The 24,364-nt window shown below is 40.5% G+C and overlaps 2 protein-coding genes across 6 annotated transcripts; one reads left to right on the top strand and one right to left on the bottom strand.

Annotated features, from left to right (window-relative positions):
* The first annotated feature begins 634 nt into the window (after positions 1-634).
* PHF10 (PHD finger protein 10) lies at positions 635-20,871 on the top strand. Of its 3 annotated transcripts, none has more exons than XM_071549481.1 (12): positions 635-786; positions 3,170-3,276; positions 4,269-4,399; positions 5,184-5,261; positions 6,617-6,750; positions 6,863-7,012; positions 8,191-8,300; positions 9,818-9,971; positions 12,981-13,136; positions 17,945-18,053; positions 18,338-18,526; positions 19,724-20,871. In XM_071549481.1, exons 1-12 carry the CDS (start codon positions 718-720, stop codon positions 19,807-19,809), a joined length of 1,473 nt encoding a protein of 490 aa, XP_071405582.1. In that variant the 5' UTR covers positions 635-717; the 3' UTR covers positions 19,810-20,871. The 3 variants fall into 3 exon arrangements, with proteins under 3 accessions (XP_071405582.1, XP_071405581.1, XP_071405580.1); XM_071549480.1 differs by having other exon boundaries at positions 5,178-5,261; XM_071549479.1 differs by lacking the exon at positions 12,981-13,136.
* On the bottom strand, positions 18,660-23,712 carry C2H6orf120 (chromosome 2 C6orf120 homolog). Of its 3 annotated transcripts, XM_071549484.1 has the most exons (3): positions 23,106-23,712; positions 21,321-21,723; positions 18,660-19,279 (listed from the first exon to the last, which is right to left on the bottom strand). In XM_071549484.1, the coding sequence occupies exons 2-3, from the start codon at positions 21,679-21,681 to the stop codon at positions 19,191-19,193; spliced, it is 450 nt and encodes a 149-aa protein (XP_071405585.1). In that variant the 5' UTR covers positions 21,682-21,723; positions 23,106-23,712; the 3' UTR covers positions 18,660-19,190. The 3 variants fall into 3 exon arrangements, with proteins under 3 accessions (XP_071405585.1, XP_071405583.1, XP_071405584.1); XM_071549482.1 differs by lacking the exon at positions 18,660-19,279 and having other exon boundaries at positions 20,769-21,723; XM_071549483.1 differs by lacking the exon at positions 18,660-19,279 and having other exon boundaries at positions 20,769-21,723; positions 23,356-23,712.
* Between the last annotated feature and the right edge of the window lie 652 nt (positions 23,713-24,364).

Genomic DNA, 24,364 nt, shown 5'->3' with positions numbered 1-24,364 from the left:
GGGAGGGGGGCGCGGCGCTGCCGGCTTGGCGCGACCGCGCAGCGGCGGGAGCGGCCACGCGCCCTCTCTCCCTCCCTCCCTCCTCGTAGGGGCGAGCGCGCTCGTGGCGGCTCCTCCGAGTGCGCCCCCCGCCCCCCGAACCCCCCTCCTGCGGGGGCTGATGGTTCACAAACGTAGCTCGTCCCCGGCTGACGTTCCCAGAGACGGGAGTCTGGCGGCGGAGCGGAGCAGCCCGGCCCTGCAGGGTGCCGGCTCCCGCGCTCGGCGCTGACCGCCTCCGGGGCGATGCTGCCCCTCCGCGCCGCGCTGCTGCCCAAGCGCTACCGCGGCGGTTCGGCTCCGCGCTCGCGGCCGGGCCGCGCGGCCGCCCGAGCGGCGGCAGCGGCAGCGGCAGGAGGAGGGCGTGGCGGCAGCGGCGGCGGCAGCAGCGGCGGAGGCGGGTGCCCGGCGGCGGCCCCGCGCGGCGGCGCGGGCGGCTCGGGGCCGGTGCGGGTGCCGGTGCGGGTGCCGGTCCGGCGGCGCGGGCCGGGGTCGCCGCGGGCTGCCCGGAGCGGGGCGGAGCAGGAGCAGGAGCCGCCGCACCCGTCCGCGCGCTGGCCGGTAGGGGCCGCTGTGGCCCCCCGCAGGGCGCGGGGGGGCGGGGCCGGCGGGCGCGGCGCGAGGCCCGGGCGCGCGGCGGCGGCGGCGTCGCTCCTCCTGGCCCAGCCGGCGGCGGCCATGGCGGCCGTGCTGTCCCCGCGCCTCTGCGACAGCGACCCCGCCACGCCCGGCGCGCAGTCCCTCAAGGTGAGAGCGGGCGGCGGCGGCCGCGGGACTGCGGCGCAACAACCGCCCCGGCGGGAGGCCTCGCGCCGCTCCCCCGCCTGGACGTCGTAGCCTCCCCTTCCCGCCCTCCCCGGGCTCGCCTGCAGCCCGCCGGGGCAGCCGGGCGGCCTCCCGTGCATCGGCCGAACTTCAGGCGCGGGGCCAGGGCCGGGTGCCCGGGGCCGCCCAGCTAACGAAAAGCTGGTGCCCTGCGGGCGGCGGCGCGGACGCGAAAGTTTGGGTTCGGTCGCGGCAGTGTCGCGCTGTCCCCGCCGGGTTGTCCCCGCGTCCCGCGCACCGCGACACTTGTGGCACCAGCGTCTCGCGGAACAGACCGGCAGGCGCTCTCTGAAACTCATCTCGGGGAGTTCAGGCTTCCCGATCGCGTAATAAAGCATCCTGGCGTCGGTCTTACAGTTAATAGACTTCCCAGGAGTTCGTAACGTCACCGTGTTTCCTAAAGAAATTCAGGGCAGGAAGAGGCCGTTTTTTGGCCGTGTTTTGACTTCTCACGCAAAGTAAACCACAGAACTGTCGGCTTTTTTTTTTTTTTTTTTTTTTTTTAGGTTCTTGGTGTTTTTTCTTTTTTTTTTTGGGAACAGTAGGAGTGGTTGAACAGCAGTGTATCTTAGATTGCAGCACAAATGTTTCCACTTCTGCTCCGTCCTCTGCAACAAACTTACTCGTGAGAAAAATCACAAAGCGAAAGTAGAAACTGATAGGAGGCACTTCCACGAAACTGTCAGGTTGAGAGCTGTCTTGTAAAGATGTTTTGAAATCTCTTGTTAGCTTAAGTATACCAGAGCAGTGCTTTGGACTTGCTAGTGGTTCGGAAGGTTTGGAGTGCATTAATATTCTGTGTGGGAAGCAGAGATGAACTACTGGTGAGACATGGCTGTGTCAGAAACTACTCTAGTGCAGTACTGTTTTGTTTAGAGACTACTGCTTGGTTTATCTACCTGAGTTTGTGCAGCAATACTAGGAAATGGCATCACTAGTAATACGAGTGGAGATGCTGCATACCTGATTCTTTAAGGATGGCTGCATTACGAAAACTGTTTTATTAAATTCTGCTATTCAGTTTTTATTATTGCCTGAAAGATATTTTTCTTTCTCATTAACAAGAAAAAAAATTTGTGAAGAATTGTGAAAAACAAGGAATAAACCAAAAATACAGGAAACAAATGCTTTTTCCTCATGGCCTGTCTTGATTATAGCATTGTGAAATGTTATGTAACCAAAGTAATGTATTCTCATTTGCTGGAATATTTTTAAATTGATATTTCAAGTCATATGATATGTGAAACCTGCTAGAGTGAAAGACACTAGCAAATGTAGACCTAATAATCATTCTTGTCATTATTAATAAGTATAATTGGGCTTGATCCATTTATTTCTGAGAGGTTAATTCTTTTTCATAGAAGTCATGAAATGTGATTCCTTCATATTGCTTCACTTAAGAGATTCAATTACTTAAAGCCCTGTCTTGTTCTTGAGTCTACTACCTGTTACAGTAGGCAATTTACTAGAAACTTTCTGCTCTCTGTGTCTCAGTTATGATCAGACAGGACTGGTCACTAAATGATTTGAGAGTTGTTGATGATGCAGGTAGGAGTTGTATAACATTTTGGGACAACAAAGCAGGTGAAAAATGCAAGATCAACTGAGTCACTGGTTTTACAGATTTTTCAGAACTTTTTATTTTGGTCTTTTTTCCTCCTCTTTTGCCCTTCATTCTGTTTCTTTGTATATAGATCACATGAAATCTGAATAGTGACACCTGTAAGTTGACTTCTGAGTGCTTCCTTGTAATAGCTTTGTTCTCCTCTCTGTTTGTTGCAATATGTAGTTGGGTTCTTTCTTTCATTTATTGTTTCCTCACAAAAGACAAGTCTTTGCTACTTGCTGTAATGATACTTTTGTAAACTGTGTACCATTCCTTTAATTTTAGCTGTATGCCCATAAATTCTTGTGTTGCTTTAAGCATCAAGTCTCAGCAAGGTCTTGGTGTTATGCTCTGCACTTGCCTTTGTTTTTGAGAGTTAGTCTGATTAAGTTCCAGAGGTAGTTTACATCAGGAATTATCAACTTGCTGGGCAGAGCTACAGCTCTGTCTGTTCAGTCCACCTATGCAACAGGAGAGAAACCACCCAACTCTCCTTGTGTGCCACCATGTCTCATGCAGCTGGTTTATAGTAAAGAATAATTTGCTGTGTAAACTGTTCTATGAGTTATTAGTTAAGTGTCATACAACAGCTCAGTAGTTCAGGTATATTTAAATTGTGGATTGCAATATTTTTGGTGTTTTACATCATCTGCTGAATACTCTTAATTTTTTTAATATTTACCTTAATTTTCATTTCAGGATGACACAGAAGAAAATTCCAATGATGGAAGCCAGCCATCCAAAAGACGGCGTATGGGCTCAGGGGACAGCTCTCGAAGCTGTGAAACTTCGAGTCAAGACCTTGGGTAATACCATTTTTTACAGTTCCCACTTTTTTTATTGCAAGTGTTACTGTATTGTTCAGTATGTGTAAGTATAGCTCTTTTTTCTTTACTTGCATATTCTTCATACGTCTTGCTTACTTGAGGCGATGCCCTATGAATAACGAGCTGTCTTTTGCTCCAAGCATATTTTAAGGCATTTTATTTTAGAATGCTATAAAAAGTGCTACATCTGCTACAAAATCAGAAACACAGCTCACATGTTTTTTAAACATTGCATACTTCTTGAATGAAATTTGATGCTGTAGTAGTTGCTTTTCCTGGTGTTCTCATCACTATCATGAATATCACTTTCTTGTCTTCTGCCCTTAGCATGCTGATGAATGGTGATTTGGATATTTGGATATTTAAATTGATGATTTGGATGAATAGTGATATGTGAAGTTTGGTGTAACAAAGAGACAGGTTAGCAGGATACAGTGTTCTAAAGTGCTTGTCCAGCTTCATAGTTACTGTTCATTGATGTAAGTCCTATGGGGAGAGGCTGAGGGAGCTGGGGTTGTTTAGCCTGGAGAAGAGGAGGCTCAGGGGTGACCTCAGCACTCTCCACAACTACCTGAAGGGATGTTGTAGCCAGGTGGGGGTTGGTCTCTTCTCCCAGGCAACCAGCAGTAGAACAAGAGGGCACAGGCTTAAGGTCTGCCAGGGGGGATTTAGGTTGGATATTAGAAAGAAATTCTTTACAGAGAGAGTAATTGGGCATTGGAATGGGCTGCCCAGAGAGGTGGTGGATTCACCAACCCTGGAGGTTTTTAAGATGAGACTGGACGTGGCACTGAGTGCCATGATCTAGTAGTCACAGTGGTATTGGATCAAGGGTTGGACTTGGTGATCTCGAAGGTCTCTTCCAACTCAGTTCATTTTATGATATAAATAGGAATTATTGAAGTCTTAGAAATGTAAGTATTGCTTTTAAGGATTCTTGTGATTTGTTCTAACATTATTCTCATACTCAGATATAGTTATTTTCCTGCTGAAAATTTGATAGAATACAAATGGCCACCAGATGAAACAGGAGAATACTATATGCTTCAGGAGCAAGTCAGTGAATATTTGGGTGTGACTTCCTTTAAAAGAAAATATCCAGGTATTTATTTTTAAAGTTTTTCTTGTACAGACCTGTGTCTTTAAACAATTTGGATGTACTCTGTGTCTCTTTGATTATAGCAGGAGCCAACTGTTTGAGAAAAGACCTGACAAAAGCAGGCCTGGATTATATGTGTTGTACTTTTAATTTCTGTTACTGGCACGTTGAAAATGTATCCTATGGTTTTTAAAGGAGTATAAGACTTTTTAGTGTTGCCACTGAAAATTTGTAAAGGAGTTTGATTTGGGGGTTAGATCAGCAAGTACCTTTGAAAACTGACTTCAATTTTATATTTAAGCATTTTGTTGGTGATTTCTTACTGTATAACTATATATCTCTATATTCTGTTTTCTGAATTAGGGCAACATTTCTACACTGTGGAGGAATTTTAAAAAACTTAATTGTGAAGGTTCTAGTATTTGAGCCTTCATTATTCCGAATTGTCAAATCTAGTTCTGTCATGTATTTTGTTTTTAAAAGGCATACTAAAACTAAGAAAGACTGTACTTTCAGTGCTTGATAAAAATTTCTGCATCTGAATTTATATAAGAAGGTTTCTTTAGTGTTTCTGTAAATCATAACTATGGGCAGGATACTCAAGAGAATTGACCACATCCCTACATTGTGTATTAAATTTAAAATTAATTTATAAAATTGTGATGTTTGTTGATATAGTAGTATAATACAGGCTAGCTGCCTGGAAATACTTTGATACTGTTTGTGAGGAAATTTGAATAACTTCACATGTTTTTATTGCTCTTTCTTGTTTTCTCTGGAGATTTAGAAAGGCGAGATCTATCTCACAAGGAAAAGCTCTACCTCAGAGAACTAAATGTTATCACAGAGACTCAATGCACACTAGGTAAGAAAACAAATGGTTAGATTCCTTGTTACAGTATAACAACTATGATATGCTGAAAAAGTGGGTTCAGTTTGGTGGAGAACAATTGCATCGCTACCAACTGAAAGCATAAAATCTGAATTTAAAACTGATTTATTATTAATTTGGTAAATTGGTCATGAAGTATCGGTATTTCAGATTTATTATTAAAAATATATTTTGGATGCTAGTTACGTGTCTTCTAACTTAAATTCTAGAATCTTTTTCTCCAAGAAAGGAGACGACCATAATTTTTCAAATAAAAAGGTACATTGGTATTGTTTTGCTGCATTGGTTGGAGCTCAGCAAACATCAGTGTATCTTAAATGGTTCTGCTTCTACGTTGGAAATTAGAAGAGTGTATATTAAAGCACTTTAATGTACTTGGAATGGAATGATGTAGTTGATGAGACTTATGTTGAAAGAGCTTGTAGGATATTTCCCTTACTCTGCTAATATATGTGACTTGGACATGTTAGAGTTTAAATTATGCCTGCCACAGGTTTTTTTCGTATGTCATGGGTCTGTGTAAATGTAATGTCATTTTGTATACTAGCAGTCTTTGGGGTACTGCCTTTATTTCTCACCTGCCAGCTCTCTGTTTATTTTTTTTAACTTAACTATACAGAGGAAAACAATATCCTAATTTTATTAATAGAAGTAAAATGTTACATTATGTGTCACATATCCAATAGATATGTGGGCTGAATTAACTATCCATATTTTTAAGGTTATTTTGGTAATTCGTGGTAGTAACTTAAGTCATTACGTTCTGTTGTCTGTGTTTGGAGATTAGTTGTGTTGGAACATTAAAGGAGGAGTTCTGCACTGTAGCTGCAAACAGACATTCTAACTTCTGAACTCCAAATGCTTTAATTGGGAGTCAGGGGTTTGCGTGCAGTTTGCTGCTCTGAATTGTCCTCACAGTGTTTCTTTCTTGATTTGTAGGAGGCGTTATGTAAACCTCATAATTTCAGTTAAAGTTCTACAGGTTAATGGCACTAAGACTGGAAGCTGAAACTAAAGAGTTTATCAGGTCCCACCTAAAACAAAGGTTCTGCCCCACTTTATGGTTTAAAGTGGGTGGTCAGTCAATGTGAAGGGATCTAGCTGTAAGGAAGACATGACATGAGCCTTGGCTCCTTGGGTACAAGCAAACTCCTAATCAGACTTGAAAGATAAATGGCACAAGCTCACTCTCAGTTGAGAAGAGAAGCATTTTGCACAGCAGGTTGTTTTCCTTAGGTGCTCAAAAACTTGGGTTGGTCATTGTGGGATATAAATAACCTATGGTTACTTTTGCCAAATATCATCATTATTGCTTTTATCTATTTTAGGTCTAACAGCTTTGCGTAGTGATGAAGTAATTGATCTTATGATTAAAGAATACCCTGCCAAACATGCTGAGTATTCTGTTATACTGCAAGAGAAAGAACGTCAGCGAATAACAGATCATTATAAAGAGTACTCTGTAAGTAATTAGCATATAAGAGAACCACGTCTGTTACACCGAGTGTGAGAAAGGGCTGTTCTCAAACTGATAGTGAAATGTATGCGAATTAATAAAATTGTTTTTATTCCAGCAAATGCAGCAGCAGAACACACAGAAAGTAGAAGCCAGTAAAGTTCCAGAATATATTAAAAAAGCTGCCAAGAAAGCTGCAGAATTCAACAGCAATTTAAACCGAGAGCGGATGGAAGAAAGAAGAGCCTATTTTGATTTACAGACACATGTAGGCAGATTTAAATTTCTTACCAATGTTGACAAGTAGCTCCTTGCTTGTTCTAGTAAAGTTCTTTTTGATACCATTTTAATTTTTATCAAGGGTTTTGATTATTGTTTCAGTCATGTAGGGACTTACCCATTTGGCAGCAAAACTATGTAATACTGAAAAAAATAATTTCAAATATATTTAATCTGAAAACTTTTTTAACTTAAAAATACTTGTCTCAGAAAGCTCTAAAAATTTAATTGTTGTTTGTCTTTAATCTGATGGTAGGAGAATGAAACTAAGAGGATTGTTTAGACTACTAAGAAGCTTCTGTTGCTATTATATGTAGGCATATAACTAGCTCATTCTTTGGAATACCTCCAAAATTTTGCTGGGACAATACCTCAAGTAAAAAAGAAAACTTACTTATTCTCTAAAAGAGAATGTTATGTCAATGGTATGCTCTTTTTTTTGTTAGGTGTTACATTATTTTTACATTGTATATATTACATGCCTCCATGCTTGACTAAAAACAAAAAATAGCTGGCATTTTGACACAGTACTGTTCTGCTTTGTTCTGCTTCTATAAAGACAGTAAAGCAAAAATTTTCTCTAGAAATTGTTACATGGCAGTCTATTATGAAAAGTTTACATCTTTATGTTATTGATCCATATTAGAGGCAAGACAGTGGATGATTAGTTTTATTTCCTTCAAAGGGAAGGAAGGCTTCTATGTAAGCTTCTCCTTTCCACGTGTTTGTATTATTAATGAAGTTTTTTTATACTGCAGTCTGGTTTCAGACTAAGATGGACGTGTTCTTTCTACTGTCAACCCATATGGACCAACAGTGATAATTCATGCTAAGGATGCCACATACAAAAGTTTATGTTTACTGTTTCAATTGCTAAATTTTAATTTTAAAATTATTTTTCCTAATACACCGTTTCAAGTAGTCTTACCTGATGTTCTTTCAGTTCACTAGATACTTAGTAGTTGAATTTAATCCATAATAATATTTTGTGAGGAGGGAATCTTTTCCATTTTAATGAATTGAATTTCTCATGGGAGAAGTCGGGTGGCTCTCCCAGTTCATTAAAACTGGCTAGGTAAAAAATATTTGGGGGAATAGGTGGGGAGAAGGGCTCAACAGTTTGTATGTGAAACAAAAATTTCATTTGTTTTATATTAAACAATGCAGATTATCCAGGTGCCTCAAGGAAAATACAAAATCTTACCTACAGAGAGGACAAAGGTTAGTCCTTATCCAGTGGCTCTCATACCCGGCCAGTTCCAGGAGTACTATAAAAGGTATTTTAAAAGCATCCCAACTGCCAATTCTATTGCACTGATGTCTTTTCTCTACATGTAGCAGATGAAAAACATTTCATTGTCTTTACTGTAAGATTTTGAATTAATTTTATGTTTGAGACAGTTGCTAATCTTCAAGGATGCATTGTGTGACAGCTTCTGTCAACAAAACAGTACTGACTGCAAGAGTACTGTCTCCCCTGATGTATTGCAGTGCCTAAGATTTAGCCTGCTCAGATATTTACCATGGTAAAAGGAAACACTGATTTCAGTCCTGCCACTTTCGTGTTTACTTATCATCTGTCTCTGCACATCTACCAAGATTAATGTTTCTGTATCAAAGTGTTGTAATCTTGGCTTGTGATCACGTGTTTTCTGTGTGACAGTTTTTCTGTCCTTTCTTAAATTTTTAGAAACTCCTTAATTTAAAAAAAATTTGATTGGTCTTGTGGACTAAATTGTATATTGGATTTGTAAGTTAGAGACAAAGACATTACGAGCTCAATCTTAATATTTAATGAAAAATGTGTACTTCATTGTTTACATAAATTTAAGACTTTACTAGTGGCACACTATCATTGAACAAATATGTACTAATTTGAAGATTTTGTCAATGTGTTACAATTGTACAGGAGAGACAGCGTTCATCCTGTATATGCTTGGTGTTCCTTAGAGAGGCTCTTCATCTGCACGTGCCTTGCTTGTTCCACTGTGTGTTTGTACAGCCCAAGCCAAATTTACATGTTACAGAACATTCTTGAGGGGCTTCAATTTTATTAAATTAATTGAATTAAAATTATTACTTATTATGTTTATTTTGCACTGTTAAGCTGCAAGTGAAACTGCTTATCTATCTCAGTGAAAGACACAACCTTTCAAAATATGCATCAAAATAGTATCCCATTTCTTACAATGCTTGTCATCAGCAGTAAGAGGACTTTCACGTTTTTCTTAGTCTTTAAATAAGGGTTGAAAAAAAGGTAGGTTACAGATGTTAAGCTGTATCTTGCTATAAGCAATGCAATTAGATCTTTGCACTCTTCTGAAATTATATTTTTATATGTATTTTTTTGTTCTTCTTCAGTAATCAGGGAATTCAGATGTACAGCTGTATTCTTTGCTTACTTTGCTTTGGATGTATTTGTGTGCCCTGGCTTAGAATTGTACACAGGCTGTGTGGGCACTGTACCTTTATAAACAAAATGTACATCTGTTTGGCATAGTAACGTGGGTTAAAAATTTGTAGGGGTTCCATGGCCTCATGATTATGTAGTTATGGAACTTTGCAAATACACTCTCCTCTGTTCCATGAATATCTGCTTTACAAAGACAAGTACTAGGCAGTATCACATTTGGGAGGAGAAATTAGCATGTTTCCTTTGTTCTCAGAGCTGCATGTTTTTGTGTGCCTTCTTGTGTTTCTTACTCTTTATCATTCAAGTCCCTGTGTACTGTGTGACTTAATATTTCTGCATCAAGCACAGATGAATGAATTAATTTTATTTATTTAACTTCAGATACTCTCCAGATGAACTTCGTTACTTGCCATTAAACACAGCTCTTTATGAACCTCCTTTGGACCCGGAGCTGCCTGCATTGGACAGTGATGGAGATTCAGATGATGCAGAGGAAGGGCGAGGTGATGAAAAACGGAAAACCAAAGGCAATTCGGTGAGACAAACTGAAAATATTATGGAACAAAAAAATAATTTCCCTTCACTTCTGTTAGTTTCACTAGTTTCTTAGTAGAATCTTTTAACATTTGCAAAATGAAGGGAGGACGATTTTTAGTACTTTTCTTTATTTTGCCACATTGCCCTCCAGCTTTCCATTTTTAAAGTAGGTGGAACAAATATTTGAAATTTCAGGCCCTTTCTTCCTTCTTTTTTTTTTTTTAAGAAATCTTTAAGAAACTTCCTGATGCAGCTCTTCATTGTGCCCTTTTCCCCAAGGGGAAGTTGCTATCATTTCTGAGGTGAATGAACCCTGTAGTTCAGGGCAGAGTATATTCTGCTGCTTAGAATCCCACAGAATCTGTCCCTAAAGCAATGCTGTTAGTAACCTCATAACTTTCTTTTTGTGACATAGAAGCGGGAAGTACTCAGTACAGAAACAATGACTTTATTTCAATTTAAAAAGAAGGTAAAAAGCACTAGGTTCTTTTTTGCTTAGCAATACGTCTTTATAAAGAAATTTATATTCTCGCTACTTACACAAATGCAAAATTAACTGTTAGCTGAAAGGTAAGAGAAACTTTCACATACCTACTTTGACAGTGTTCAAGAGCAGCTGAGCTTCAAATGAGTTGAGTACAACTGAACCATTGGTTTATTGGTGTAGTTTGCATGTAGGTGACAGCCAGTTTCCAGAGGTCTAACCCTAATTTTAACACTATGGAATGTTACAGGTGCATTTAACAATTTCTAGCTTGCTTGATTGTCTTGGGTTGAGCTGGCAAAATGCCAACTGCCCAACACAGAGAGAAAGGGTTCCTCCCCCCCAGCTAAGGGAAAAGGAGGGAGAGGAAAAAGCCCCCAAAACCTGAAGTAGCAAGCTTCTTATATTATACAAAAGAAAGACAATTGAAAACAGAATATGATATAATATATATATATATATACAGATGTGAGAAAAGTAAACCAGACTAACAACAATAACTACTGAGTCACCCAACCAAACAGTACAGATTCCAGCCACCTAAACATCACAAAACCTCCCAAAAACTTTTCCAGAGAAACCTTCCAGCAAGAGAGGAGAAAATTAACATGAAAATGTTCACCTCTCTAGATAACACAAGTGCGGAGGGCAGCAAGGCCTAATCTCGGCAGAGCAGGGCAGTGTGTTCTCACCCTTCTGAGGCAAAACCCAAAAGAGACAGAAGTTCCTCCTCTCTCTCTCTTTATACCTCTTGACACTTCTTGATGATGTCAGATGATATGAAATACCTCTTTGGTTGCTTAAGTCAGGTGATGCTTGTCCCTTCTGATCTATGTCACATCCTTTGGGCCTGCTAAATTTAGGCCTAAGTGAGGCCTAAAGCCAAAACTACCGCATTGATGAACAAGTTTAATGGTGGGTATGTATCATTTTAAATTTTGCTATGTAAATATTTATTTTGTTTGAATTCGTAAGATACTCATAACTAAAGAAGAAAGGAAGAGGTCAGCTTGTAGGTTAACAAAGGAGGGCAAGCTGTTAATACACTGTTTCTGCTTGCATTTGTTTTGAGAAGAAATCATATAAACTCAGCATGCTAAATGTCAACTCAAAATTTCAATTTAATCGCACTCATGCTTATTTACAATTGGTCTTTAACCATTTTTTCCTGGTTCCCTATTCCACTGACAGTCATTATCATTAATGGTAAGGAAAAGTAACTGAACCAAGCAGGCTATTCTTTGATTTTTCAGGGAAGTTCAAGAGCCTTTTTTGGTGACAGAATGCAGCAGGAAAAATGTTCTTGAGTTTGAAAAGTGTAGAAAAATGTGGAAAGTTGATAATCAGATTCCTGTGGAGTGGACTTGGCTTGGCTGTGGAAGCAGGGATTCTTTGCTAGTCACTGAGAATAAGCACATAGTTCAGGAGAAAAGGTAGGCCATTGTCAGGCCTCTGTTTCTACATTTTGGGCTACCTACCATTTGTCAGATCTCCCTGGTGAGTCCTACAGTATGCTTTGTACTTTCTCCTTTTTCACCCTCCCCATTGTTTGGAGGCGGTAGCAGTTTTCTGTAATGTTGCAATGGGTCTGTTCTAAGTAATGATTAAACATAGAATTTCTTGTTGCCACATAGTTTGATTAGATTTTGTGTTACAGTCCTCCATTTGCCCTGTGTCTGTTTTGTCTGTTTTGGTTTTAGGCTCTGGGGCAGATGCTGATTGCTATTATGTTTGCACAAAACGTGTTTTAGTGTAGGGCACCATTGTTATTTGGCCTCTTGGGTTTTATTTTAATAAATGTGAATAATCATACTGCTTCCTTCTGGAGCTTTTTGGAAGCCTTTATTAACACTTTTCTGAGAAAAGTCTTGTGCTGCTGCTCTTAATTACGCTTGCATTGATCTCTCACCCTCTTTGAACATCTTCCCCTCTTTCTTGCCTCCTCATTTCTCAAAAAAACAAAAGCTTTAACTGCAACATAAATCCTGTGGTTTTGTTCTGTATTAAATATGAAAATGTGTTTTGCCATTGATGGCATTCTTCTGCTGCAGTTCAAATTAAATATTTAGATTGCTCCTGGTGAAAATAGTAGATGAGGGTGGCAGAAAAAACCTTCACATGTTTAATTCAAGGCAATGCTGTTTCACAGTATGCTTTAAATGCATGACAAGGGCACTTTTAACTTTTTGCTGGCCCTTTACTTTGTAAACAGCATTTCACATAAAATGGATTTCTTGCTGACTTTTAATGGAAAATGGTTCAAAGAATTATACTGTTGTGCTCCCCACTCTGGTGCCAAGACCAGCTGGAAAACATGACTGGTGTTGCTGATGGCAATATCTTAGCATGACAAAAAATAGATAATGAATGTTGTGAGCAAAGGTGTTCTAGATTGTGATAAAGCCCATGCTTTTGCAGAAGGAATGGTATCTCCTTCTCTTGCCTTTGTTGGCTCTAAGGGGCATACGAAACACTTGTCTGTCTATCCAAAAGAAAAATATAGCTATGGTATTTTTATTATAGGACAATTCGTCTGGCAATGTATCTGAAGGTGATTGCGCCACAGACAACCAGGAGGATTCTTTTCAGGGAAGACAAAAAACAAGAGACAAAAGTGCTACTCCGAGAAAAGATGGTTCCAAACGTTCTGTATTACCCAAATCAGTTCCTGGGTACAAGGTAGAAGAAAAGAGCCCCTGACTGAACTTTACTCACCAGCCTCTCCCTGAAGTATTTGGTTTTTTCAATAATATGGAACTTCTGCTTGCTGTACTTCACTAGCTGTTCTCCTGTTGTGTGCTCCATCTGTTTGCTTCTTTATTTCCTTTTTGCTTGTATTTTGTGTGGGGCTTTTCTTTACTCTAGCTGTACAGTGGCCTCTGTTCCTGTTAACTTCTTTGATTCCTAGGCAGTAACACTAGAAAAATCCATTGTAGATTTATCATTGAAAATCTAAATCTTTCTGTCTGCCTTAATATAGCAGTCAGAAGTATGTGCCAGTTTAAAACTATCATTCACTATCAGTTTGTTTTTTTCTACTATTTAGTATGGCAGCATACCAAGAGACCAGTGCTATAAAGTGCAGCTATATGGCTGAGCATATTGTTGTGAAATTCATTTTAAATACAGCCTTTTATCCTGCGATGTTACAATGCATAGGTTGGAAGGCAAAAAGCTTACTACAGTTGTATAGGCAACACTACATAGCCACTTTAACAGTACATGGAAAATAGCTTTTTATGTAGTTCATACTATGTAGAAACATTTGTGGGCAATATGCTTTTATCTGAGCTAAAACCTTGGTGGGGACGTTAAGACATTTCAGCTGTCAAACAGTGATTGCTTAACCTAAGACTCAAGTCTTAAGTATTCCTCGATAATAATTTTTAAAATTAAGATAAAAATAAGATCAAGATAAAATTCTTTTCAGAAGAAATGGGAATTGACATATGTTACTTATGTGTTTATTCAGTATTTTGCATACTGAGAGAGGATCTGAATATCCTGTAATACTTTGGAAACACGTAATTGTCTAGTCCTGTTCCACTGAGAGAAGTAAGAGTTTTCTATGAACTTACGTGGGAGCAGGAATAGCCCTTTAGAGAGGGAAAACACTATGTTAAGATAGGGTTGAGTATGTAACAATCAGGAATACTTGTTGAGAACTAAAGAACAAGGAGCACTTTTGTCAGTGAAAAGTTTGTACCTGCTGAGAAACTGTCTCAGCAAAAGTGAGCTGTTGATGGCTTGCATTTTATATTCACGAATATTTACCATCTGTATTTACCAAATTAATAGTAAATAAAATATCACTTATATCAAGAAGCTGATATCCAGGAAGAATTGGACAGCTTTGATAAATTTCTTCTACAGGCAGTATCTGTACAAGTTCATAACCACAGCAAGCTCCAGTTGCATCTTTTCTTTTCAGGAACTTACTAAGAAATATGTGAACTAAGGAGATTTAGACTGTGGTTACCACATGTATATTTTTATATGTAACTTTGCAAGATGCTGTAGACACAGAATGCATATTCATATTCATATTCCCATGAATATCAAATCCAAAGATGGAGCCTGAAATTTTGCTTTAGCTTTGTTTAACTTGACATTGGAGATTGTGTGCCACTAGTTTACAGAAGTTTTACTTAGCTGTGAGATGCCCAAATGTTTAGTCCAGTCTATTTAATGGCATTATAAATGCATAAAGAGAGAATCAATGGAGGGGAACTTTCATTAAACTTTTGAACTTCTAATTGCAGAAGAGCAATGTTAGTATACAGCATTGCATTTTGAAAATGGATTCCCATAGGAATTATTTATTGGTTCAAAATCACCAGTTCTGTTAGTAACAAGGTCTTGCTGTGTACTTAGTGCCACGTCTTTGTAATGTCAGCATGCCCTGCCTGCTTCAGCCATCTGATTAGTCAGAGGTGGTGATGTTGTGTGGGGAGGGTGAGAGGAATGGCTTTCTTGTTTGTGGGAATGTTTGAAAGCTTGCAATAAGCCAAATTATATGAGCTGTTTTTACTGATAAGACAGAATGATTCTTGTTTGTGAGTTTTTAAAAACACCAGATAACTATATGTCTACCATACGTGCCTAAATGTTAAGGCACTTTGAGCTGAAGGCTTAACTGATTTAAAATGTTTTCCCTGTGAATTCTAAATCTTTATAATCCTTTTTTTCTGTATTGTTCTCTAATATTGGGCTATTTTTGTAGAACAGTAATCTTTTGGTTACATGTAGTTAAAATTGAAGGATAATTGCTATGGCATCAGCATACATATACATAGTTATAGCCACATTATGAGTATTACAGGATTCCGTACATTTCCACTGAGTTATTTTTGAGTAAAAGAAATATCGTATTTTATATGGGGTCTTTTTTTACTGTCAGTTCTTTAACAAAGAACGATTAGCATGTTTTACGTTTTGTCATGTTACAAGATGCAAGTCTTTGTTGCTGCAGGACTGACTACTACAATTGCACACACAGGGTACTCTTAAAAGTACAGATTTTTTGCACATAAAACTGAAACGTATTGAGAATCTATATTTTGCAACACTTCTGTTTCAGGTCACTATATGAAAATGTAACATTTTGTATTCAGAATAGGACGTTATAAAATTGGTGTAATTTGGAAAGCTGAATTTGAGAGCTGCAGCATAGCAGCATGGAAATGAAAACTTACAGAACAGGCAGTCATTGTTTTGACCTTGCATTCATTTTCTTTCACATCCTTATCCCAATAAGATGAAGTCACAGAAAGCAAAATTTACTTCCAATGAGGTGGGGTGTTGAGACTTCCCATTTGAATTTGACAGACTTTTAAAATAGCCTTTCTGAAAGCCATTTATGATGGTAGAATTAAGCTAGTTTGAAATGTGAATAGCCTTGTTTTTTGTTTTTTTCCCATTTTTGTAAAAATACTTCCACACTGTTGGAACTTCATTATTGATAGGCTATGATTCTCACCCCACCTAACATGCACAGTTTCTAATGAATATACTTTGGTGAAGTAAACTAAGGGGAAGCATTGTTAATAAATGCATCTATATCAATGTCTGTCTTGAGAGTTATGTGTATCAGAGTGTGAACTGCACATACCCTAACACAGGTACAGAGCTGACTTTTAATTTGGCTCGAGTACCAGGGAGTGTGCTGTTGTATATTAAAGGCAGTAAAATACAAATCTAGAAAAATACAAAGGTAGAAGTCTGATTAGAAAAGTGCAATTGCTGTTCTAGAAAGGTTTGGTTTTCCTAGAAATAGATTGAAACAGAGTTAAAAAAAAATAGAATATAGCCTAAACAATAGAAGGGTAAATGCTGCCCCACTGACGAGGTTAAAGCATGTGCCACTTTTGTTGGGAGGAGCAGGGTATAAAGGTATACATGTAGGACATGTAGTATAGTTAACCGTAAAACAGTTTGTGTGGTTTTGCTTCCATTATATTTATTATTTTGTAGAGATGTTTGTGAATGTTAGACTTCTTTTATTGTTTTATTATATTTATGTATAAACCAGGTTGACTTTGCTTTTTTTTTAAATAAATAAGCAAAATAAAGTGAATGCCTCTGTCATCTTTTGAAGGAAGTTACCTTTAAACATCTCGTGTGGTGGTTTGCTTTCTTGAATAAAACTCTTTAGTTCAATCAATTTGAAGCAAGCTGTAGCCATGTTTTGACATAAAAAGCAGATTGAAAACTTCAGAAAAAAACTTGAAGCAATGTATCCTGACTAATCTAAAAATGAGTCAAGATTTTAATTACCTCACTAGGTGCTAGAAAAAACTGTCTTGGGAAATAAACACACTTAAAGATAAGTTGTATTGTAAAAGGTCTTGGTAATTATTTTTAAATATATATATATTTGCATTTTTGCTTTTCCATTTATTTTAGAATTAAATCACATTCTTCTTCCCATATGTGTTTGGGAGTTGACTGGGATTCTTCTTGCTTACTGACAAGCTGTTTAGAAGAGGATACGCCTTCAGCTCCCGCTACTTGCTGTCTTTGGAGCATCATTCTTAAAACTCTGGCACTAGTCAGTTTTATGTCAGTGAGCACTACGTTAATTGTCAACTACGTTTCTTACTAATTTCGTTATGCAGTTGTCAAAGCTCAACAGTACAATGACTACAGTGTTTCTGAAATTCATAATGCCTTATTTCTTCCTCAGTCCTCATTGGGATAAAACTATTGGTGTATCTCTGGAGTTGGGACACAGAATAGACACGCATAGACAACTGTTGCACTGCTATTTCTCTTATCCTTTAAATGGGTCTCCTGGACCCAGACACACTCCACATGATCACTTAGTAAAATTATGAAGGTAAATCTGTAGTTAAATGTAAAGCTGTTTCTTACAGTGATTATGACTGGATACAAGAAGGAATGGTAAGAAGGAATTAATATACCCTGTATGGTTGGCATAGCTAACCAGATCATTTGAAACTAGATAGAAAAAAGTCAACTTTATTGCTTAGCTAACCAGATAATTTGAAACTAGATAGAAAAAAGTCAACTTTATTGCTTTTGTAACTGATTTTTAATATTTAGAAGCAAATGTAGTGCAATTAGAAAAATTGTATATCATTTCCTCCATAAACAGGAAATCCACATGGAAGTTCATAATGTAGTATTCTATATTGAAAAAAACTGACTGAAATTTTTCATCCTTTGTCATGTTTAGTTTACATCGAGGAGAATGTTGGCTGATTAATTCATGGGAAGAAGAAAGTACATGCTTTTGATCCAATTTGATCTACATGTAACTCACTATGTATGACAAATGCCATATTTTATGTCGTTAATCTACAATTTTTTTCAGTGCTGCTTGTCAGTTTTTGTCACATACTTTAAGGTTCACACATCCTAACAGATAGTTTATTAATTTTAATAGTTAAGGAGATAGATGACATTTCCTGTTGAATCTGTAAATTCTTCTGGAATGAATTTATAGCCCTCTTCTACCCTTCCAGCCAAAGGTCATTCCAAATGCTATATGTGGAATTTGTCTGAAGGGTAAGGAGTCCAACAAGAAAGGAAAAGCTGAAGCTCTTATACATTGCTCCCAGTGTGACAACAGTGGTGAGTATCTACATACACTAAGTGGATTCCTAAGGGAGTTTGTTTGACAGATCTTTTTGTGGACATATTCAGTGTCCTACACACGTGCAGCAACAGTTCAGTTGCCTTTTCTATCCTTCGTTAAGACTCCATCTCTCTTTCATGTTGTATGTACTGGCACTCTTGGTGCACTGTGGGATCTCACGAGGAGGTGAGCTAAGCTTCAGCTTCAGTAAAAGCAAACAGTCTAACTAATTTTTAATTTCATTTCAGACATAAAAGTAATAATACTGGTTTTAATCTAGGCCACCCTTCTTGCCTTGATATGACCCCGGAACTTGTTGCTATGATTAAGACTTATCCTTGGCAATGTATGGAGTGTAAAACATGCATTATATGCGGGCAGCCTCACCATGAAGAGGAAATGATGTTCTGTGATGTATGTGACCGTGGTTATCACACTTTTTGTGTGGGGCTTGACGCTATCCCTTCAGGTAATAAAGTAAGAGTTACTTGTTCTCTTTCCCACCTCCTCTCAGTTCTGGGTGCTCTCTTTCAGAATTAATACATGGATTGCTTTGAGAGAATAGCAGAAATACTGTAGGAAAGCATTCACGCTGTAGGACCTGATTTTTTAATAAGCTTTATTTCTGTATATTTGGTTGTGCACAGTTTAACCTGGCAATTCCTGTATAGGAAATATAATTGGCTTTTACAGTATAATCCAAACAGGCTCACTCAGAACTCTTCTTTTCCCATGTCCACAGAATACTGAGGGTAATTACCTCTTTTCATAAAAGAAGCTTGTAAAAGAGACTGTATTGCTGCATATTGCTAGAGTATAGCTTTCACATTAATTGTTGGTGCAGCTATTTCAGCTTCTAAATTCAAAAGTAGTTTCAGTATTTGTAAACACCTCTTTCAACCCTTTTCTTCCCTTTTTTACTTAAACATCAAAGCCGTTAACTGAAGTACCTCTATGAAGGCAGGTGGCCTGTACCTTTAAATTACCCAGTCAGTCATATCATCTGGCCAGCTCAGGGCTGTGGAAAGAAAATAACAGGTGCTACTGTTGCTTTGCATTTAATACTAAATCCATGGTAAGTAAGTTCATGAATAAGTATTCAATGACAGTGACAGTATTCCCTGTACAGTACTTCAAACTTGCTGTACAGTCCCATTTTGAGCAGTGCTGCTAGCTGTCACTTTAGAACACGTTCTGTGGCCGATTTCACTCTCAGGTTGACCTAAGAATGTAAACAAAACAGATTATATGTCTACAAAACTATAAAATTACCAAAGCGGCCTTTATAATTCCTGCTGTTTTAATATAAACAGCTACATGCTTCCCCACCTGCCATTTTTGTTTTGGGTAACTTCCCATAACCTTGAACTATAGTCACTCACCTGAAATATAACTGGCAAACTCGAGCATTGTTTGTCAAGTTCTTATCTAATAGCCACCTCCTTAGTGGTGCTGGCCCTTCTTGAGGTCTGTGAAGATTTGTGTAGCCAGCGGTTACATGAACTGTCTATGCTGCTTCAGAAAAAAGATGCTTAAAGAAAAGCACTGATTTTTTGCATTAAAGATTGTTTGCAAATAGGTAAGCACCTATTAGAATGGTGAAAGGTGCGTAACTAGATGAGTAATAAACTTAGTTTCCCAATAATTGATAACTTTCTTTTCTTAGGTCGCTGGATTTGTGATTGTTGTCAGAAAGACCCTCCTGTACCCAGAAGAGGAGGAAGAAGGGGGAAAAACAGCAAGGAGGGCTAAAAAAACCAAAAAAACTTGCTGTCCAAAACTTAAATGCAAAAAATTAAAGTGATACTTTGGTGCTTTTTAACCAACCACTCTAAGGGGAACAATACCACTTTTTTTCCTTTCTACCAATAAAATTAAATTTGTCTATATAATGATTTTTTTGCAATGCAAGTCACTAATCATGTCCTGTCAGATGCTGAGATAGACAAAATAATTTCCCACATATAAGCCGAAGTCTTTTAGTAATGGAATTTAAATTGTACATCCACCATTTGTATGAAATTATAGTAATGTACTTGTTTATTTTAGTGCACTGATCAGTAAGCTCCGTGAAAAGAAAATTACAGAGCAGTTTAAATATACTCTATTTGCATAGCAACTGGTTATTTTGAAAGACTCTACCAAAACAAAAAATATTCCTGGGAAAAGTAACTTTATGGGAAGAGTGCGCATGACATGGCCTTCTTACAAGGTACTGCAAATTCCTTTCAGCAGAGATTTTCTTTGCAAGCTAATGGCTTATGCATAGGGATGTGCTAAAAAAAAATCAATCACAAAAAGCTATTAAGGGAAGTGTAAGAAAGCGCCCCTCAGGTTTGAGCTACTACATGCTGTGTTGTTTTTAACAAGATGAAAATGCCATATTGACAAGTAACAACAGCTGAAGGCTCCCTTTCCCTGCAGCAATAGCATAGAAGCAACATGCACTTGATTCAGGTCATGGATTTGCAGTGGTAATGAGTGACTGGACAGACCTCTCCTTGACAGATGGTTGATGTGATGTAGAGCACACACAGTCAAAATATAGACCATCTATTCCCTTACATGATTGATTGTTTTCTCCTTCCTTTCCCCTAGGCTCCTCAACTTTATGAATACTCTCAAAACCATTGCTAATTAGTTTTACTGGAGATACTTCCTTGAAAAGAAGGAGGTTTTGTTTTAAATATGCTCTGAATTGAGAGGGGAACTGAAGTGCAGGAGTTTATTTCATTTTTCTTTATAAAAACAATGGAAAATACTGAATTGGAGTTGATTTTCCTAAGCACCTATTTAAAGTGAATTTAACAACATCCCAACTATACATTCATTTTTAAACCCTGATCTCTGAAGAGCACTGCAACTACTGTGCTTGCTGCTCATTTTACATATAGAGGAGGATTTACAATATAAAATTAAATATGGCTTTTTCTCCCCACCACCTGTCTGGTTTAGGAATTGCAACCTGAATACCTCTTCAGGAAACATAGATTATTAAATAGTACAGCAAGTCATTCATACTCAATTTCACAGGCTGAAGTGTGACTTAGTCCAGTGTGTATCAATTTAAAAAAGAATTTCAAGTATTAATTTCAAGATTCCAATAAGTATAGTCCAGAAAACAGACTCCTCATCCTGAGATTCATCTTCTGTAGACTGTGAGTATTTCTGGTTTGCCTCCATCTCCTCAGGGTTATAAGAAGCTTCACCAAAGGGGTACTGTACAACTGTTCGATCATAGTACACTTTCATTTCAAACTCACTCTCCAGGTGAGAGGGGTGGCCGTAGATCCCTATTCCCACGGGGCGGCGGAAGTGCGCAGGCACATGGACGATGTCTTGGCCACAGGTTACAGACTGCAACTCATACTCGTCGAAGCTGGGGTGAAGTGTCACATCAGATACATACAAGTCTGCGTCACCTTTTAAACTCCGCATGTGAAGGATTATCTTTCCCTCATGATTTAGTCTCAAATAGCTGTAGTTTCCTGCTCCAATCTGACCTTGGACAACATGAAGAAGAATCCATTCCTCAGGTACATCCTCTTCCTCAAAGGCATTTACCACAAGTAGTACTTGAGCTGTGACAAATATTATCAGCACTTTTCTCCAGTGTGTCGCCATGGTCTTAAGCTGTATTTGGACTCTCTATGTTCTGTGCGCTACCTTGTGAATAGAAAACACAAACCAGATTTCAGTATATTCCTTCTTGGAAGGAATAATTTTTTTTTAATTTCATAATTTTTATAAATCGTCTCAAGACCATACAAAGTTAAACAACTTCGATTAAGTGTGTTCGTTAACTTTTATTTTTTAATAGTAACAAAAACCAGTGCTAAGATTCAGAGTTCTGTCAGATTGAAATGTCCTAAATTCCCTAAAGGTAAACAGAAATTAATCAAGCTGGTGTTCTTTCATACAGAACCAATGCAGAGACTTTAGTTTCCTTCTACCTGCATACCTGACAAATTTGACAGGAACCAGGAGGGATGAAACACAATAATTATTTTAGCTTCAGTTTGAAAAAAAAGCAAACAGAACCAGTTAAAAGGAAAGCTTTTGCATGCTTGGAGAAGCTTAACTTTGTATGAGGTATTTAGGATATCTTATTTATTTCTCCCATCCACTCATCTCACCGTCAAAAGACAGTAAAGGTGCTAATCTGGATGTGCGTATGAAGCAGTAGGCATTCTGACTTGCACTGAGAATGGAGTTAATAAGAAAAACAGATTATCTAATGAGGTAGTACATTAATTTATGATTCTGCTGTGTGGCTTGTTTCTTTGGCCAAATTTCAGGGAAAATGCCCTGAAAAAATGCATTTACTTTCAAGAAGATTTAGTTACTGTACAAATGTGCAGCCTTTTACAAGACTTGCTTACAAAAGAGAAGGCTGAAGCTACCAGGGCAAGGGGGAAATGGAAAGAGCTGCTGCAGGATCAAGGCTCTTATGCCCTTTTCCCTCCTTGCTGCACGGTCCCAGCTGGGCAGCCTAAGCGTGCCTACCATGCTCAAGTCCTCTAACACCTGCAATAAGCCTGCGTGTGCAAAGCAGCAACCTCTGAACCTTGCTGAAGGCTTCCAAAGGATACAGCTGACTGAATTTGACATGCAGATCACAGGAACCACAAGACTAAACACCTTCACGTTTAAGAGGAAGATCCTCATCCCCTCATTCCTTCCGTAAGGACACTATAGTTATCTTAAACATGAAAGCTGCCTGTAAGTTTTTTTGCACCCTGCTACCATCCAAACAAACGGCATTACTTCCACTGAGATGTAACTTAAACCTTAGAGGTCTTACAATTAAACAGATCTAGGGGGAAAAAATGTGCAACTCTTTCTGTAGTTCCAAGTTTTCTGCCCCAGAGGCCTCTCTAGTGCAAGGCCACAATTCTGCAAAGCCAGCATAAAAGAGGCGCAGCATTCGCAGACCCTGCCAGACTGACAAAACTCCCTGAACAGCGACAGAAAAAGACGGTCTTTTGTCTCTCCATAACGCGGAGCTGACTCTCTGCCACTTTTACATCGAAGTAGTGATGGAATACCTGAGCGGAGGCACAGGAGGACCTCCACAAGTTATGTAGGGACGAGCGAAAGCGTCCTGGCGCTGGCGCAGCGCTCGGAAGGAGTGAAGATTTCAAGAGACCTTGGACAGAGCCAGGCTCGAGCCCCTCTCCCGGCCCGGCTCTCCCCCGCCTGCCCGCGGGCGGGACAGCGGCCGTACGCAGCGGCGGCTCCGGGAGCGCAGGGCGGGCCCGGCATCCCCCGCCGGCCGGGGGCTGGGGCTCGGCTCACCTCCGACCTGCCGCGGGGATCCGGCGACGGCGAGGCCGCGGCCACGGCGAGGAAGAGCGGCGGGGACTCCGCGGACGTGCGGCAGCGCAGCGCGGCCGGGGCGCCGCGAGGAAGCCCCTCCCCGGGGCGGGCCCGGGACAGCGCGGCAGCCGAGACGCGGCCGGGCCTGAGGAGTCGGCGGGCAGGGCGGGACGGCGCTCCCCCTGCGCGCCCCGGGGGCCGCTCGGGTGCGCCCCGGAGAGCGCAGCCCGGGGGGCGGCGGGCGGGGATCGCTGGGGCGGGGGGGCCTCGGCGCCGCCCCCCGATCGCCGTCGGGACCGCCAGCGCTGTCGCCCCGCCCCGGCGCGGCCCTGATATCGCGAGAGCGCGGGCGGGGGCGGGGCCGCGCCGGGCCCGAGTGAGGCGGGCGGAGGCGGAGCGGCAGCGGGGCGGGCGGGGGCGGGCCCTGAGCGGCACTGGGGCGGGACGTGTGCAGGGGCGGGCCCTGAGCGGCACCGGGGCGGGACGTGTGCAGGGGCGGGCCCTGAGCGGCACCGGGGCGGGACGTGTGCAGGGGCGGAGCGGCACCGGGGCAGGCGCGGCACTGGCGCAGGACGTGTGTGGAGCCCGAGCAACATCCGGGGCGGGACGTGTGCGGGGGCGGAGCGGCACCCAGGGCAAGATGTGTGCGGGGCCTGGGAGGCGCTGCACAGCCACAGCCTTCAGCCAAAGAGACCCGACTTCAGCCGTGCTGAAAGGGGGTGTAATGGGCTTGCTGCGGGATGCGTGTCCCCTTCAAGAATTAGTGGCCGTTTTTTTGGCTGTCGGCATAAGCCTGGCCAAAGATCACAGAACGAAAGAACGCAGCCAAGAGAGGAAAAGGAAACAAAACTTTGCTTGTCACAGAATGGGTAATGTTGGAAGGGACCACAGTGGGTCATTTGGTCCAACCTCCCTGCTCAGGCAGGGTCATCCAAGAGCACATTCCACAGGATTGCAGCCAGGGGGTTCTAGAATGTCTCCAGTGAGA

The sequence above is a fragment of the Pithys albifrons genome, chromosome 2, assembly GCF_047495875.1.
Source record: "Pithys albifrons albifrons isolate INPA30051 chromosome 2, PitAlb_v1, whole genome shotgun sequence".
NCBI classification, from domain to species: Eukaryota; Metazoa; Chordata; class Aves; order Passeriformes; family Thamnophilidae; genus Pithys; species Pithys albifrons.
The sequence above is the reverse complement of the archived record's forward strand: the minus strand, read 5'-3'. Positions and strand labels throughout refer to the sequence as shown.